This window comes from Pinus tabuliformis, chromosome 8, assembly GCF_031772625.1.
Source record: "Pinus tabuliformis cultivar Carrire ecotype Pingquan chromosome 8, CPIR1, whole genome shotgun sequence".
In the NCBI taxonomy this organism is placed as follows: domain Eukaryota; kingdom Viridiplantae; phylum Streptophyta; class Pinopsida; order Pinales; family Pinaceae; genus Pinus; species Pinus tabuliformis.
The window spans coordinates 1,905,064,539-1,905,080,101 of record NC_142294.1 but is presented as its reverse complement, the minus strand read 5'-3'; the positions used below and the strand labels follow the sequence as shown (position 1 = coordinate 1,905,080,101).

The window sequence follows — 15,563 nt, the reverse complement described above, 5'->3', positions numbered from 1 at the left end:
TGTTCATATATATCTCTCATACTGGTTATCTTCCATTGCCTGTTTTTTCTTTGGAATTGATTCCCTGTGACCTGAATATCTTAGTCTCCAGACAATGCATCATTCAACGCATGATCCCTCCAGAAAATCTTCTCCGGTGTCCTCAAATGCTTGATCTAGCAATGGAGTCTTTTAACGTCTAAGCAACAGATAAATTTGATGCAGAATGTGTCTTGCTGCTAACATGAAAGTTGTGAGATCCTTTGTACAAATATTGTGGGTTGATTTTATTATCGAATGACATCTCCTATAGACATGTCACTGCTAGCATACCCTTCTAATAGTGTAAAAAAAGGAAGTCTCTTTTGGGTTGATGTCGTTCAGCCTTATTCTGCTGAAGAAACTTTCCATATTTTCTGTATTGAGTTTGCAAGCTTTTTCTCCTAAGATTGAGCTCTATTAGGTCACAACATTAGGTTCTATTTATGCTCTGAAGCGTAAGCTTCGGAGGATTGAGTTGTGATATCTGTATGCAACTGTTGTAATCCTACAACTTGACCAAACTACTTTCTTTTATGAATATTTTTTTTTTCAATAGCCTGGTCAGTGTTAGAATTTGACATGGAAAACTAGGAACTGTTTACCAGGAACTGTTTGTTGCTGTCTGTCTAATTGAATGTATTTTACAGGATATACTGTCAGTTATAACTTACATTACTTGTAAAGAAGTTGAAAATCATGTGGGCAGCATCATGCCTTGCCTCATGTTGTGCCACATGTGCATGTGAGGCATGCAAGTCAGTGGCTGGAGGGATTTCCCGACGATCTGCACGCATTGCATATTGTGGTATCTTTGCATTATCTTTAATTGTTGCATGGATCTTCAGAGAGATTGCTCCACCGCTTATGGAAAAAATTCCCTGTAAGTAATTTCATTTAGATCTCTACTCTGGTTGCTTGTGTGACGTATTTTTATAAACAGGAATTTTTGAGTGCATTACAGATGTAGTTAATTTTAATTTGTTTTACAGAAGCATTGATGTGTAAGGGACGTGGATTTGTGGGGGATATATGCCACCTAGAAAGTGAATTCAAGCTGAAGTTCTTCAAACATAATTAAAAAAAATATGTCTGCCTGTGTGCGTTATTGAGATTCAAAATTAACCCAGGAATTAATTTAATGACACTATTATATGCATGCTGACAATGTTCTTTATATTGATATTTACAGGGATTAATTATTTCGCTGACACTCCTAGCAGAGAATGGTTTCAAACAGAGGCTGTTCTACGTGTCAGTCTGGGCAGTTTCTTGTTTTTTGCAATATTTGCACTTCTCATGATTGGAGTTAAGGACCAACGAGATGCCCGAGACAGTTGGCACCATGGTGGATGGATGGCAAAGATCATGATTTGGTGTACTCTAGTAATATTGATGTTTTTTGTTCCCCATGGTTTTGTTGGTGTTTATGGTGAGTAATGTCACTTTAGAACACTATTTCAGTGCTAATGATAAGAATTGACAAATAAAAAATTAAGGACAAGAATTGGATTTGCAATGCATTCTCTGACAAGTAAAGGTAGATAAATATTATGGGTGCTTAGTGTCCCAACTTTAATCCATGTGTTTTTCAAGCAAGCATCAGCTTTAATTTCTCAGGTATGAGCAAGTAATCCTATTACCTTTTCCGCTCTTGTTTGATGTTTTGAATTGTTGAATTGCAGAGACACTATCAAAGTTTGGTTCTGGATTGTTTTTGCTTATTCAAGTGGTTTTACTGCTGGACTTCACTCATACATGGAATAATGCTTGGGTTTCAAAGGATGAACAATTCTGGTTCGAATTTTCTTTCCTCCACCCATACCTGGACCTTGTGTAGAATTCATTCAACTCTGAAAAGATTTAAATCTCTTTCTTACTGAGCAATCAAATGTTACTATGCAGGTATATAGCATTGCTTGTTGTGTCACTTGTCTGTTACCTTGCAACATTTTTATTCTCAGGATTGCTCTTCCACTGGTTCAATCCTTCAGGCTATGAATGTAATCTCAATACATTCTTTATTGTGGTAACATTAAGTCTGGCATTTGTATTTGCAGTCGTTGCTTTGCATCCTAAGGTAAAAACATAAATCTTTTCAATACTTTGTTTTAAGATGCTTAGCATATGCACTCTTTACAGCTATCCAAGTAACAAGTAGTGCTAAAGCATTTTGTTTGTTCCCAGTTGTTACAGGAAGAAGATAAAGTTTACTGTTAATATTATTGAGAATGGTATAAACTGTCATTTTTGTTTGATGCAACTATATATTATTTTTTGTTGATCACATGGGACTCAGTGGTTATAGAATGCCAAATTATGAAGTGCCTGGTAAGGTATTTCTTTAAATTGCTAAACAGTGTTCTAGTTTCATTGCATATATTAATGGGACTGGTATTAGATTCCCATTATTTGAGAAAATTAAGGCTATTTCCCTTGCTCTCTTCTAGGCAAGCAGTTTTCATTCAGTGCATAACTTTTATGCTGCTTTTTAGGATGGTTTACTATTTTGTAGGGAATTACTTCTAACATATATATATAAAACTTATATTATCATTTTAGGGATTAATTGCAGAGAGTGAATAACTAATGCATGGACTGTCACCTGTTAGTATAAGTCAGAATGATCAACTTCTCATGAGCTTTAATTGTTCACTTAGCATATATTGCATTGGTCGATGCTCACAGGGGTGAAGTTAATGAAACGAGCTGCATAGCATCAATCCTTGCCTTTGGGCTTGCATCTGGTAATTATGACTTCCCAAGTCTGTCCCCAAGTACTTTGGCCCAAGCTTTCTTAACCATGGAGATTTCTTCCCAGTCAAAGCTTCTTAGCTTGTTAATACCCCATTTGCAAAAACTTAGCAAGTATTATGCCTTGTGAATTATCCATTTAGATCTCCTTTGGCTCTTTAGTTAAGCATTTTGGGGTATTTCACATTCCTAACGTCTGAAATATCATTTTAGGGATTAACTGCGTAGAGTGAGTCGTCATAACGGAATTCTGATATGGTGTTATGAACAATCTGAAAATAATTTTTCTTTTTACACAGACATAGGATTTCTCTACCAATAGCAGTGGAATAGAACATAAATAATTTCACAAAATTCACACAAAAATAACACAAATTTTCTAGTGAACCCAACAGGGAAAACCCTTGCTTGCTTGAGAATTTTATTGAAGAAAAATAGGCTATAGATCTCTTACAAATAACCCTGCTTCAATAGAGAATGCAATCTGATCCCTCAGCCCTGAACTAGGCTTGACACAGCTCTACAAGAGTACTGATCTGCTTCCCAAGGGAAATTCTTCTCCAACAATTCGCACAAGATAAATCCTCTTGCTTGTTCCTCTCACAAGCTCTCCTGTTCACAAACTCGTGCTCAAGAATTATGATCAATTGTGTGTCTTCGATCTCCTTATAATCTTTTCGATTAGGCTATTGTTAGTGAGTTTTCTAAATTAGGAGTTGAACTGGAGCTTTTCTAGTTAACAAAAGTCAACACACTTAGTTAATTGGATCCTCCTAAAATTTAGGAGGCTAACTCCACTTGTTCACCCAGTTCTCAATTTAACTCACATTAGAAGACAATTAACTTGGTCTTCCACAAACCTGCACTAGTCAAACTGCTTCTTGAACTCGTCCTCGCCACTGGAACTCGTGCATGATTAAAAAGATAAAAAAGTCGATTCCTTGAATCAAGGCAAAGATCAAGGAATCCATTTCTTTGCTACTTTTCAACACTCCCTCTTAGCGAGGAAGGGATTTTGTACAACTCCCAACTTATCTTTGTGATGAACAAAACTGCTTCTTGCCAATGCCTTGGTCAAGATGTTTGTTGTCTGCTCCCCTGTTGGAATGTACGGTAGCTTGACTATCCCCTTCTGCACGCAATCTCTAAGATGGTGATACCAGATCTTGATATGCTTTGAGCGATCATGAAACACTGGATTCTCAGAGAGTTTAATGCAACTCTAATTATCACATTGTATTATGGTAGGCTCCGCCCTCTGTTTGAAAAGTCCCACAAGTAACTTCCTCATCCAAATAACCTCGCAAGCTGCTTATCTTGAAGTACTCTACATGTCTATGGAGCTTCCTACCCAATCTGCATCAGTGAAGCCCTCAAGCCTCACTCCATCAACTTGTCTGTACCACAATCCATAGTTCACGATGCCTCTGAGATATCTTAACACATGCTTTGCAACAACCCAATGCACTCTGGTCGGTTCAACCATGAATTGACTCAGCTGGTTGACTGCAAAACAAATATCAAGTTGTGTGCTAACCAAGTACATCAACGACCCAATGAGCTGCTTGTATACTGTAGGATCCACTCACTCTCCAGCATCCACCTACCTCCAGTTTGTGACTAGAGGTGTGGCCATAGGTCTGCGATCTTGCATATGAAATCTTTGGAGAATCTTTGTTGTGTACTTGCCTTGGCCCATGAAGATATCATCATCACCCTGCCAAACCTCCAAGCCAAGGAAATAGTGCATAAGCCCCATATCTTTAATCTCAAGCTCCCTTGCAAGGTCTTCTTGCAATCTTAGATTAAGCTCTCATCTCTAGTGAGTATAAGGTCATCAACATATAAAACTAGAGTGAGTAGAAGCCCTCCAACCATGTAATACAAGTTGTCATCTGCCTCACTCTTACTGAAGCCCAATCCTCAAAGGTAGCTGTAAATCTAAGTGTACCATGCTCTCGGAGCTTGCTTGAGCCCATAAAGAGCTCTCTTCAGCCTGCACACGCGTGTCTTTGCTGAACTGCTTAAACCTCTCTGGCTACTCTATATAGATCTCCTCAACAACCCCATTGAGAAACACTGTCTTCACATCCATTTGGTGGATCTTCCACCCCATCTGTGCTGCAAGTGCCAAAATAGTCTTGATGGATGAATATCATGATACTAGGGCAAAAGTCTCCTCATAGTCTATGCCCTCAATTTGTGAGAAGCTCTTGGCCACAAACTTGGCCTTGAACTTCTCCATGCTCCCATCCACTCCATGCTTCAACTTGTACACTCATCTGGATCCAACTACTGATTTCCCCTCAGGTCATGGAACAACCTCCCAGACTGTTGAAATTGTACCAAGAAAAGGCTTCATTTGACTTGTGCCTTAGTCAAATGGAGAAATTCAATTTTCCACATTAGCAGGATGACTTGGATTGCAGTTAGCTGGAGTGACATGGTTTTGTCTCCTAGTTAAATCAGTAAATTCAAGTTTATAGGCTAGAAGTAGAGTTGTGCATGGGTTGATTGCTAAGATCTAGCAATCTAGTTGAGTTATTGTTAGTTAAATTCAGTTATCTGAGCTCTAGTCATTAGTAGAGTTAGTAGGAGTTCAATTGAGTAGTTATGACTATTGTTAACTCACTGATCTCTTAGTTAACTGATCAATTTACTAAAAATAGTCCCAGTCATGCATGGAATTCAAATTGCCTAGTTGGAGTGGAGGAAAAGGCACATTGTAATTGTCAATTATATACTAGTTGAGTGTATAGGTTTTGCATTGCAGCAGGTGATCAATTCCTTCAAGATTTGCACAAGGAAATAGGGAATTCTCCTATTTTTTAGGAGCTAATTTCAAGGATTGCGAAAGGAAATAGGAGGAAGGCGGAGGCCTATTTTGGCTAAGTGTTAGTTAGAGCATGTCAATGAGCAAGAGATTATAATTGCAGTGTAGGGTGTGCTTTAGGATTGAAGCAAGACATTGTAATTGATCCATATTCTCATCTGAATTAATGCAAAGCAACGTAGAGGTTTTTCCCAGTTAGGTTCCCTTGTAAAATCATTGTGTTCCTTGTGTTTTAATGGTTGCATGTTATTGCTTGTGTTTCTATTGTGTGTTTTCCTTTCTGCAAAAAAAGTAGAAGAAATTTGCGTCTCTTGATTTCAGTTTGATTTCATTAGCCGTAACAAATTTCTTGCCAATTCTACATTGCATCGGAGCTACGAAAGACTACATAGAAACCTTGTTCTAGATCTTCTCGTAGAGGAATTTCAATTTGCAGAGTTTTTGGTGCAGATCCTCTTCAGTGCAGGAAAAATCTCCTCCTATGGATCGAGGCTTGAGTGTGCATTGGAGCGCACCTCGAATTTTTGTGCTTGGAGAGACAGGATGGAAGTTGCCCTGGATGACAATGGAGTATGAGAATATACACAAACTAATATTCCAAAACCAACAACATTATATGCACAAGCACTTGCTCAGTGGAAGAAAGACACAAAAAAAGCCAGGAGGATTATTCTGGAGGGTGTCAGAGATCATGTGGTTTCGAACTTGCATGGAAAGGAGACTCCTTTTGCAATGTGGAAAACTCTCACAGATCTCTTCCAGAGCAATAGTGATGCCAAGAAATTGGCATTGAGAGACAAGCTTAGGAACATTCGCACGCAGAAAAATGAAACAATTCCTCTACTCATCCCGATTCACTCAAGTTTGAGATGAACTTGGAGGAGTAGGAGAAAATTTGGCCTCATCTGAACTTGTGATCTCTCCTTGGTCTTTTGAAGTCTTGGCACAACTATTGAAATTCAATTAATGGAAGAGATAAGCTACCAGATTGGGAGAGACTTTGGTCTAATTTGGTGTAGGAGGAGATCAGAAGAAACACCAAGGACGGTGTCACATCCAGATTTGATGAGGAAGAAGACTGTGCTCTAGTTGGAAAAGGAAAGAATGCCAAAGGCAAGAAGGCCCACGACGAGGCATAATCTAGTTCGAATCATGGCAAGAAGAAAGACCTCAGTAAAATTAAATGCTTTCACTGCCATGAGTATGGGCACTATGCAACCAAGTGTCCACACAAGAAATCCAACAAGGACCCTGCAGCAGGAGTAGGAGGAGATGCTCTTGCATCACAATTCGAGTTGGAGTTCACCCTCATTGCTTGCATGGCAAACACAGTAAGAGGGAGTGAGTGGTACCTAGACTATGGTGCCTCATATCATATGACAGGAAGTAAGGAGTTCTTCAACAACTTGGAGAAGGACTTACAATTACACATAGAACTTGGAGATGATGGAAGGTATAGTACCAAAGGGATTGGCACTATCACCTTTAAGAGGGAGTCAGAGTCCCATCTTCACCTAAAGGATGTAATATATGTGCCTGGTCTGAAGAAAAATCTAGTTTCTGTAGCTATACTTGAAGACTGTGGATATGATGTGTTGTTCAGTAAAAGGAAAGCTTATTTGAAGCATGTTGCTACTGGACAAATAAAACAAATTGGTGTTCAAGTTAAAAATCTCCACAAGCTAGAGGTAGATTTTGCCATGCATGCAGCTATGCCTCCTAGAGTGAGGTGGGGTGATGTAGAACCTTAGTCCCAGAGTTGAAAAGACTTGGGCAAGGTCCATAAGAGAGCAACAACGATTGCAGTATACTCTCCTCATGGATCATTACCCTTGCTATAGGGGCCCACAGTATTCAGTAGCAGAAGGATCAATGTCAGTTGATGCAGTCAAATCTTGAGTGACAGTTACAGGCTAGTAGCAGTCAGAGACTCTGGAGACAGTTGCAGCTCAAAGACAGTTGATTCAGTATTTTGGATGCTTCTCAGTTGCAATTGTTGCAGTGGCAACAACAACAGTGAGAGGGAGTTCTAATTATGTTTCAGTACATTCCACTGGAGTAGGATTGGGGTTGTGCATAATCCTTTTCTTGTTAAGAGGAGTGTTGAAATTGTAGCAAGAAAAGACTTCATTTGACTTGTGCCTTAGTTAAATGGAGAAATTTGATTTTCCACATTAGCAGGATGATTTGGATTGCACTTAGTTGGAGTGACGTGGCTTTGTCTCCTATTTAAACCAATGTTTTAAAATTTGGCCGAATCGAATCCGAAACGGCCGAGTTGATCCGAGTCATTGAAGAATTTTATGACCCGACAGAAAAACCAGTTCGGGAGGCCGAGTCATGAATGACTCGGGCGAGTTATTGCATGACTCGGTCAACCCGACTGTTTCCGTATCTACTTGGCCGAGTCATTAAATCCGGCCAGTCATCCAAAAAACAATGATTTTTCTAATTTTTTTTTAACTTTTTAACATTTAGCTGATTGTTGGGGACTCCAAGGTGCTTTCTAAATTGGTTAAGTTCTATTTCGGGTCCATTCCCCTCTCTTGGTATTGATATGCTATTCAAATTCATGGTAATGTTGTAATGTTATATTCTTAAAGTAAAAGTGACATTCTCCTTAATCTTCATTTTCATCCTTTTACTTAAATTTTTAACATTACCATGAAATGACTCAGGATGTTTGAGAGTGGTTCTGGCCTCACTGGATTTCATATGGAGAAAGTAGAATTTTAGATTTCATTCAAAATCCAACAGACTTATCAGTTTTTCAGGATTTCAGGATTGGAGGATTGCAATGTTTCCATTGAATTTTGTCATGTATTAGGGTATGGAACTCGTATTTAATCAAGAGCACCAATCCCTCTATGTACCTTGATGTTAGTGACATTGGTTGTCGAACTCCTCCGGGATTTGCTCCCAAACCAGGAGCTTCTGAAAATGTCACTCCCGCTCCCGTTTTTGCTCTTGCTCCCCACTTTTGCTCCCGCTCCCAAGTAACACTGAGCCAGATGATGTTGGCAACTCTAGCAGTAGCCAGTAGTACTGGTCACAGACTTTTGTTGTAGAGGCCATTTATAACCTCCTTGGTTATGTGTTTTTGTTTTGATCTCTATATCATCATCGTGTATGTATTGGAAAGTGCACTGGGTGCCATTTTGATATAATGGATATATTCATGAGCCTACTTTGATCATATGTTGTCTTCTATCTATATTCTAATGCTGTGTGTTTGGAAACATGAATGAAAATCTTTAAAATTATGTGTTTTCATAAAAAATAAATATTTAATGTATTTTTTACAATGACCGAGTCACTGAAATCGAGCCGGCCGAGTCGATACCGAGTCGAAGTCGGAGTCGGAGTTGACCCTCGGCCGAGTCGGAGTTTTAAAACGTTGATTTAAACTAGTAAATTTGAGTTTATAGGCTAGAAGTAGAGTTGTGCATGGGTTGATTGCTAAGATCTAGCAATCTAGTTGAGTTATTGTCAGTTAAACTCAATTATCTAAGCTCTAGTCATTAGTAGAGTCAATAGGAGTTCAGTTGAGTAGTTATGACTGTTGTTAACTCACTGATCTCTCAATTAATTGATCAATTTACTAAAAATAGTCCCAATCATGCATGGAATTAGAATTGCCTAGTTGGAGTGGAGGAAAAGACACATTGTAATTGTCAATTATATACTAGTTGAGTGTACAGGTTTTGCATCGCAACAGGTGATCAATTCTTTCAGGATTTGCACAAGGAAATAGGGAATTCTCCAATTTTTTAGGAGCTAATTTCCTCAAGGATTGCGAAAGGAAATAGGAGGAAGGCTGAGGCCTATTTTGGCTAAGTGTTGGTTAGAGCATGTCAGTGAGCAAGAGATTAGAATAACAGTGGAGGGTGTGCTTTAGGATTGAAGCAAGAGATTGTAATTGATCCATATTCTCATCTGAATTAATGCAAAGCAGCGCAGAGGTTTTTCCCAGTTGGGTTCCCTTGTAAAATCATTGCGTTCCTTGTGTTTTAATGGTTGCATGTTATTGCATATGTTTCTATGTGTGTTTTCCTTTCCATAGAATAGTAGAAGAAATTTGTGTGTCTTTATTTCAGTTTGATTCCATTAGCAATAGCAAATTTCTTGCAATTTCTACATAGACATCATTCTTCACGATAGAAGAATAATCAACCATGGTATCCTGCCAAACCTGCTGAGAAGTTGCCTCCTTATAAGAAGGCTCATTGTCCACCAACTCTGTCATCAGTGCCATATATCATGTGTACATCTATGGCTGTTTACTCTTCTTCAACATGGTCCTAGGAGCCTCGACTTGCTCCCAAGCCTCCTGGATCAACTTCTCGGCCCACTTGGCTTTCTTCCTCCACGTGTTGGGTGGCTTTGGCTGATTTGTCTGCTCTCAGCCTTGCTTGTCCTCCTCATCCTCCCGCAAATCTGGTTGCGCTACCCTCTTGCAACTAGACAGTGGTTGAATCTGAGGTGCTGGTTGTGACTCCTGTTTGGGAGAAAGTAGCTCTTCCTCAGGTACTGCAATTTGTTCACTCTCCAAGGAAACTCTCAGAGTCTGATCCTCCTGGAATCTCACATCTCGCCTGAGAACTGTCTTCCTGAGTCATGGAAGATACACCCTATATGCTTGAGATGTCTCCCCCACAAAGATACCCTTCTCTATTGTGGCATCCAACTTCCTACTATCTTTGGACACGTGACAATAGACCTTTGTGCCAAATATCCAAAAGTGTGAAACATCAGGCTTCTTGCCCGTGAAAGCCTCTTCTGGTTTGACTCGTCCAAGCACCCTGTGTGGATTCCTGTTGTGCAGAATATCGCAGTGTTGCATGCTTTTGCCCACAAGAATTTAGGCAGATCTTGATCATGCAACATAGCTCTAGCCGCTCCAAAAATGCTCCTGTTCTTCCTCATGGCCACCCCATTCTGCTGAGGGTTATGAGGTGCTATCAACTCTCCCCTAATACCTTCTTTTGCACAAACTCCGTGAACCTGTCTAAGACCTCATCTTTCTTTTTCATAAAATAAATCCAAGTTTTCTGAGAAAAATCATCATTGAAAGTAACATAATACCTATGCCTCATCAATGATGGAGAAGAGAAGGGTCCGCACACATTTGAATGCACCAACTCCATAATACTTTGGCTTTGCTATCCTGACTTGCATACTTTGCTTTTGGAAGGAAGACTTGGCATACTTGCCAAGCGTGCACCCCTTGCACACTCCACCCTTGTCAAGTCCTCCTGTTGGTAATCTCGTGGCAATCTGTTGAATAATTTTCAGCGCCCCATGATGCAATTGTCCCGTGCGCCTGTGCTAAAGTTCAACTACATCTGCACATCCTATCTTGCTGCTCAAGGCTGCACCTGTCTCTACTAGTGTTGCGAACATCTCGATAACATCTCGATTTTATCTTGAAATCACGATTTTTTGGCCTAGCCAATGTTTGCCGATTTTTAAAAATAATTTTATGATATCTTAATTTTGCCAATGTTTGCTGATTTTTCACTGATATTTTCCTGATTTTAACGATTTTTTAGTTTTAAGGACCCTTGCCAATTTTATCCCGATGTTGATGTTTGCAACATTGAATTACATGCGTGACTTTGTAGAGATTTGTTACCCTCACACTTATTTGCTTCTTACATCCAGAAGCCAAGAGTTGGAGGTAAGCCTTAGCTTTGTTGAAGGTGACATCATATCCTTTATCCTAAAGGATAACTACTGAAATCAAGTTCTTCTTCAATCCTGGAACATAGAGAACATCTTTGAGATGTAGAGTATTACTCGACTTCCTCTCAAAGCTAACAATACCAACCCTCTTGGTAGCATACTTTCCATTATGTCCAAGCTTGATATTCCCTTGTATGTCCTTCTCATCCAGCTGGCTGAAATACTCTCGATTTCTTGTCATATGGAAAGAGGCTCCTGAATCAATATACCATGTACTGCTCCCTATTGAGCTTGCCATACAAGCTATCAATGAGAGGTCCTTCTCAAACTGAGAGGCAAACTCATCTACCTCAGTTGATGTAGCTACATGCTCCTTATTCGACCCCTTCATCTGGTTAGGACACTTGGAAGCATAGTGTCCAAAAGTATGGCAATGAAAACATTTGATCTTACTCAAATCTGTCTTCTTCTTGTCACCCATTTGATTGGTTTCTCTCTTCACCTTGACTTTCTTGCCTTTGCCTCCAAGAGCAAGATTCTCCTCGTTCTCAACCTTGGAACGCTTGCTATTACTGCTAGAAGTCTCAACTAGCCTAAGCCTTAGCTCCTCCGGGATGAAGTCACTCCATAGGCGTTCCCAATCCGACAACTTATCTCGTCCAATAATGCTTTCGACAAAAGTATGTCAATCTTTGGTAAACCCATTCAGAGCCACACACACTAGCTCAATGTCAATGGGCTTTTCCAACAACTGTTAGCTCATCTCGGATTTCTTTTACTCTGGTGAGATAGGCAGCCATACTCTCACCCTTCAGCATCTTGACTGTCCTTGGCTTTTCTTTGAGAACCATCTTCCGGTTCTCGGAAGAATTCTGGTAGAGCTGAACTAAGGCATCCCACATTTCCTTAGCTGTATTTTTACCTGCAACATGAGGGACTACATGATCCCGAAGTCCATCCAAGATCATCCTCTTGGCCTTGGCCATCTGCCTTTGGAAGAGCCTCAACTTGTCTGGATCTGAAGGTGCTGCAACACCTTGCTCAGCAAATTCTTTCAGCCCAAACGCATCCAACAAAAACAATATGCAGACTTTCCAAACAACAAAATTGGAGGAACCATCCAGTCTATCCTGCGGCGCTCTCAATCTTAAACCTGTGTAAGTTGTCATCTTGCAAACTTGAAGACTATGTGCTGATATATTCCTGTTCAAAGCTCTGATGCCATGTAGAATTTCCACGAAATTCTGATATGCTGTTATGAACAATCTGAAAATAATTCTTCTTTTCGCACAAACACAAATTTCTCTACCAAATATCAGCGGAATAGAACAGAAATAATTTCACAAAATTTACACAAAAATAATACAATTTTTCTAGGGAACCCAACAGGGAAAACCCTCACTTGCTTGAGAATTTTATTGAAGAAAAATAGACTACAGATTTCTTACAAATAACCCTGCTTCGATAGAGAATGCAATTTGATCTCTCAGCCTTGAACTAGGCTTGAAACAACTCTGCAAGAATACTGATCTGCTTCCCAAGGGAAATTTTCCTCCAACAATTCGCACAAGGTAAATCCTCTTGCATGTTCTTCTCACAAACTCTCTTGTTCACAAACTCGTGCCCAAGAATTATGATCAATTGTGTGCCTTCGATCTCCTTATAAGCTTTTTGATTAGGCTATTGTTAGTGAGTTTTCTAAATTAGGAGTTGAACTTGAGCTTTTCTAGTTAGCAAAAGTCAACACACTTAGTTAACTGGATCCTCCTAAAATTAGGATGCTAACTCCACTTGTTCACTCGGTTCCCAATTTAACTCACACTAGAAGACAATTAACTTGGTCTTCCACAAACTCACATTAGTCAAACAGTAAACTGCTTCTTGAACTCACCTTCATCACTGGAACTAGTGCATGATTAAGAAGATCAAAAAGTCAATTCCTTGAATCAAGGCATCCATTTCTGAGCTACTTTTCAACAGTTGTTAATGCATGACTTGTCTCTTATTAGTGTTAGTCAAAATGACCAATTTTCATGAGCTTGATCAGTCTACTCAGTGCTCATTGCGTTGGGTGATCTCACAAGTACTCATGAAACAAACAGAGAAGACACTCTTGTAACTAATTTTTTAATTGCAAATAAGTGAAAAAAATACATGTTTCTATACATTGAGAATTTGTAAATCCTCAATATGCCATGTTTTGCATGATAGAGGTTGGGCAAGTCACGACCTTGTTGATCTGTATCTTTTGAATTATCTCCTCTGCTATTCATTACAGTAGTCACACATTCAGTCGTTTTACAGACTGGAATTATGTAGCATTTGTCAGAGAATTTGTCTGAAGCTATATGCTAAATTTTAAAATGAAATGGTATTACCAATTTCAACTCTATTCTGTATGGACAGGTGAATGGAAGCCTTTTGCCAGCTTCAGTAATCTCAGTGTACTGCACATACTTGTGTTACAGTGGACTTTCAAGTGAACCAAGGGACTATGAATGCAATGGTCTCCATGGTCATGTGAAAGCTGTATCTACCAGCACTCTCTTACTTGGAATGCTTACAACAGTTCTCTCGGTGGTGTATTCTGCAGTTCGTGCTGGTTCTTCAACTGCATTACTTTCACCTCCATCGTCACCAAGGGCAGGTTAGTGCCATTCCAATTATGAATCCTCTTAACAATTTTTTGAACTTTGTTTTGATATTTGTATGAGAAATAGACAGTAAAACTTCTCCTTAACAGAGTCAAAATTGTAACTGTACAAGTTTTTCTCCAAGATAATTTCAATAACATGCGAGTCAGGTCCATTTATGTAACTTGTATGAAAGCAGTTGTATAACTTTTATGAAAGCCAAACCAGGGTACAGCCAATGACCTGCGGAAGGAAGAAATAAGTTTTATCACTGGCCTGGTTGATGCACCTTGCTTTAGGAAAATATGGAATGAAAGTTTGGTTCAGTTTGACAGTTTCCCTTTGACTTTGTTGTATGGTGTTCTCTTGAGCTGAGCAGGGAATGAAATTTGCCAGTTCGACTTATTTACCACTCTTAGCAATCTACGCTGATCTACCGTTTAATTTCTTTCCTCATTACTATGCCCCTCTTTTGGTATAATTGCCCATATGGTTACTGACCGAACCTTGACACTCCAACATCAGGGTTGAGCTCTTTATAGAGTTGCCATCATATTGAAATTTCTAAAGAAAGCCTTTGTGTACAGTGCATGAAAAAGGTGTCAGTGGGAGATTTTATACCTCCTAAGACCTTGAGAGGCCAGTATCATCCTGCTTCCAGACTTACTGAGCAAGCAGATTACTCAGTTTAACTTCTGTGCGTAGATTCTAGAAGAATTTAGTGGGACGTGTTATTCTAGTGCTTTTGGTAGGTTTTGTGAACCAGCAGTAACCACTTCCGATATGCCGTGGTCACTTGACTTCCTTTTGAATGTAACGAAGGTCATTTGTGGTTCTGTATTGTAGGGAATAATGACCTCAATATTCTCCTAAGATGTAATAGATTACTGTTTGAGGGACAAACGTTGCTAATTAAAGTTCGTAATTCTTAAAAATCAGATGCTTCTGTACTTGCTGATTAATGCCATCGTCTTCCTGACCCTTTTCCAGGTTCTGGGAAGCCTTTGCTCTCATTTGATGAGATTGAGGAAGGAAACAAAAATGCACAAAAAGATGAAGAACGGCCTGTCACATATTCGTACACTTTTTTCCATGTTATTTTTGCCCTCGCCAGCATGTATTCAGCTATGCTTCTAACTGGCTGGACAAGTTCAACACCAGATGGTGAAAAACTCATCGGTGTTGGTTGGCATACTGTCTGGGTGCGGATCTGCACAGAGTGGATTACAGCAGCACTGTACATTTGGTCTCTGGTTGCTCCTCTCTTATTTCCCGACAGGGAGTTCTTTTGAAGCTTTAACAGAACGCTGTTAAAGCTTTGGTTGCACAAGTCATAACACAAGAACATGAAGCTTACAGATGGCAAGATCTACAGAAGAAATACCGAAATATGTTGTCTAGATTTCAAAACGGAGCTTGCATTATCTAATTCGTATTTCAAACCTATGACTTAAGAAGGTTTTTAGAGTGGTTGCATAATACATAACACATACCTTTACCTGATAGATATGTTTTGTATGTTAGAATTCTCAAAACAAGTCACTTCGGATGTGTTTTATCCAGAATGTTTCTTTAGTGTAATTGTCCTTTTCATAAACGCTAATAAGTTATGCCATTGTTTTGATGTGATTTTTGATTAA

General features: G+C 39.3%; 1 protein-coding gene across 2 annotated transcripts in view; it reads left to right on the top strand.

Moving 5' to 3' along the window:
• The window catches only part of LOC149244047 (uncharacterized), a 25,045-nt gene extending 9,482 nt beyond the window's left edge, over window positions 1–15,563 (top strand). For both annotated transcript variants that reach the window (XM_089374733.1, XM_089374734.1), the window contains exons 2-7: window positions 669–901; window positions 1,211–1,450; window positions 1,704–1,815; window positions 1,924–2,098; window positions 13,697–13,937; window positions 14,914–15,563. In XM_089374733.1, coding sequence (XP_089230859.1) covers window positions 718–901; window positions 1,211–1,450; window positions 1,704–1,815; window positions 1,924–2,098; window positions 13,697–13,937; window positions 14,914–15,215 — 1,254 coding nt within the window. In that variant the 5' untranslated portion in view covers window positions 669–717 and the 3' untranslated portion in view covers window positions 15,216–15,563. The remainder of the gene's footprint in view (window positions 1–668; window positions 902–1,210; window positions 1,451–1,703; window positions 1,816–1,923; window positions 2,099–13,696; window positions 13,938–14,913) is intronic.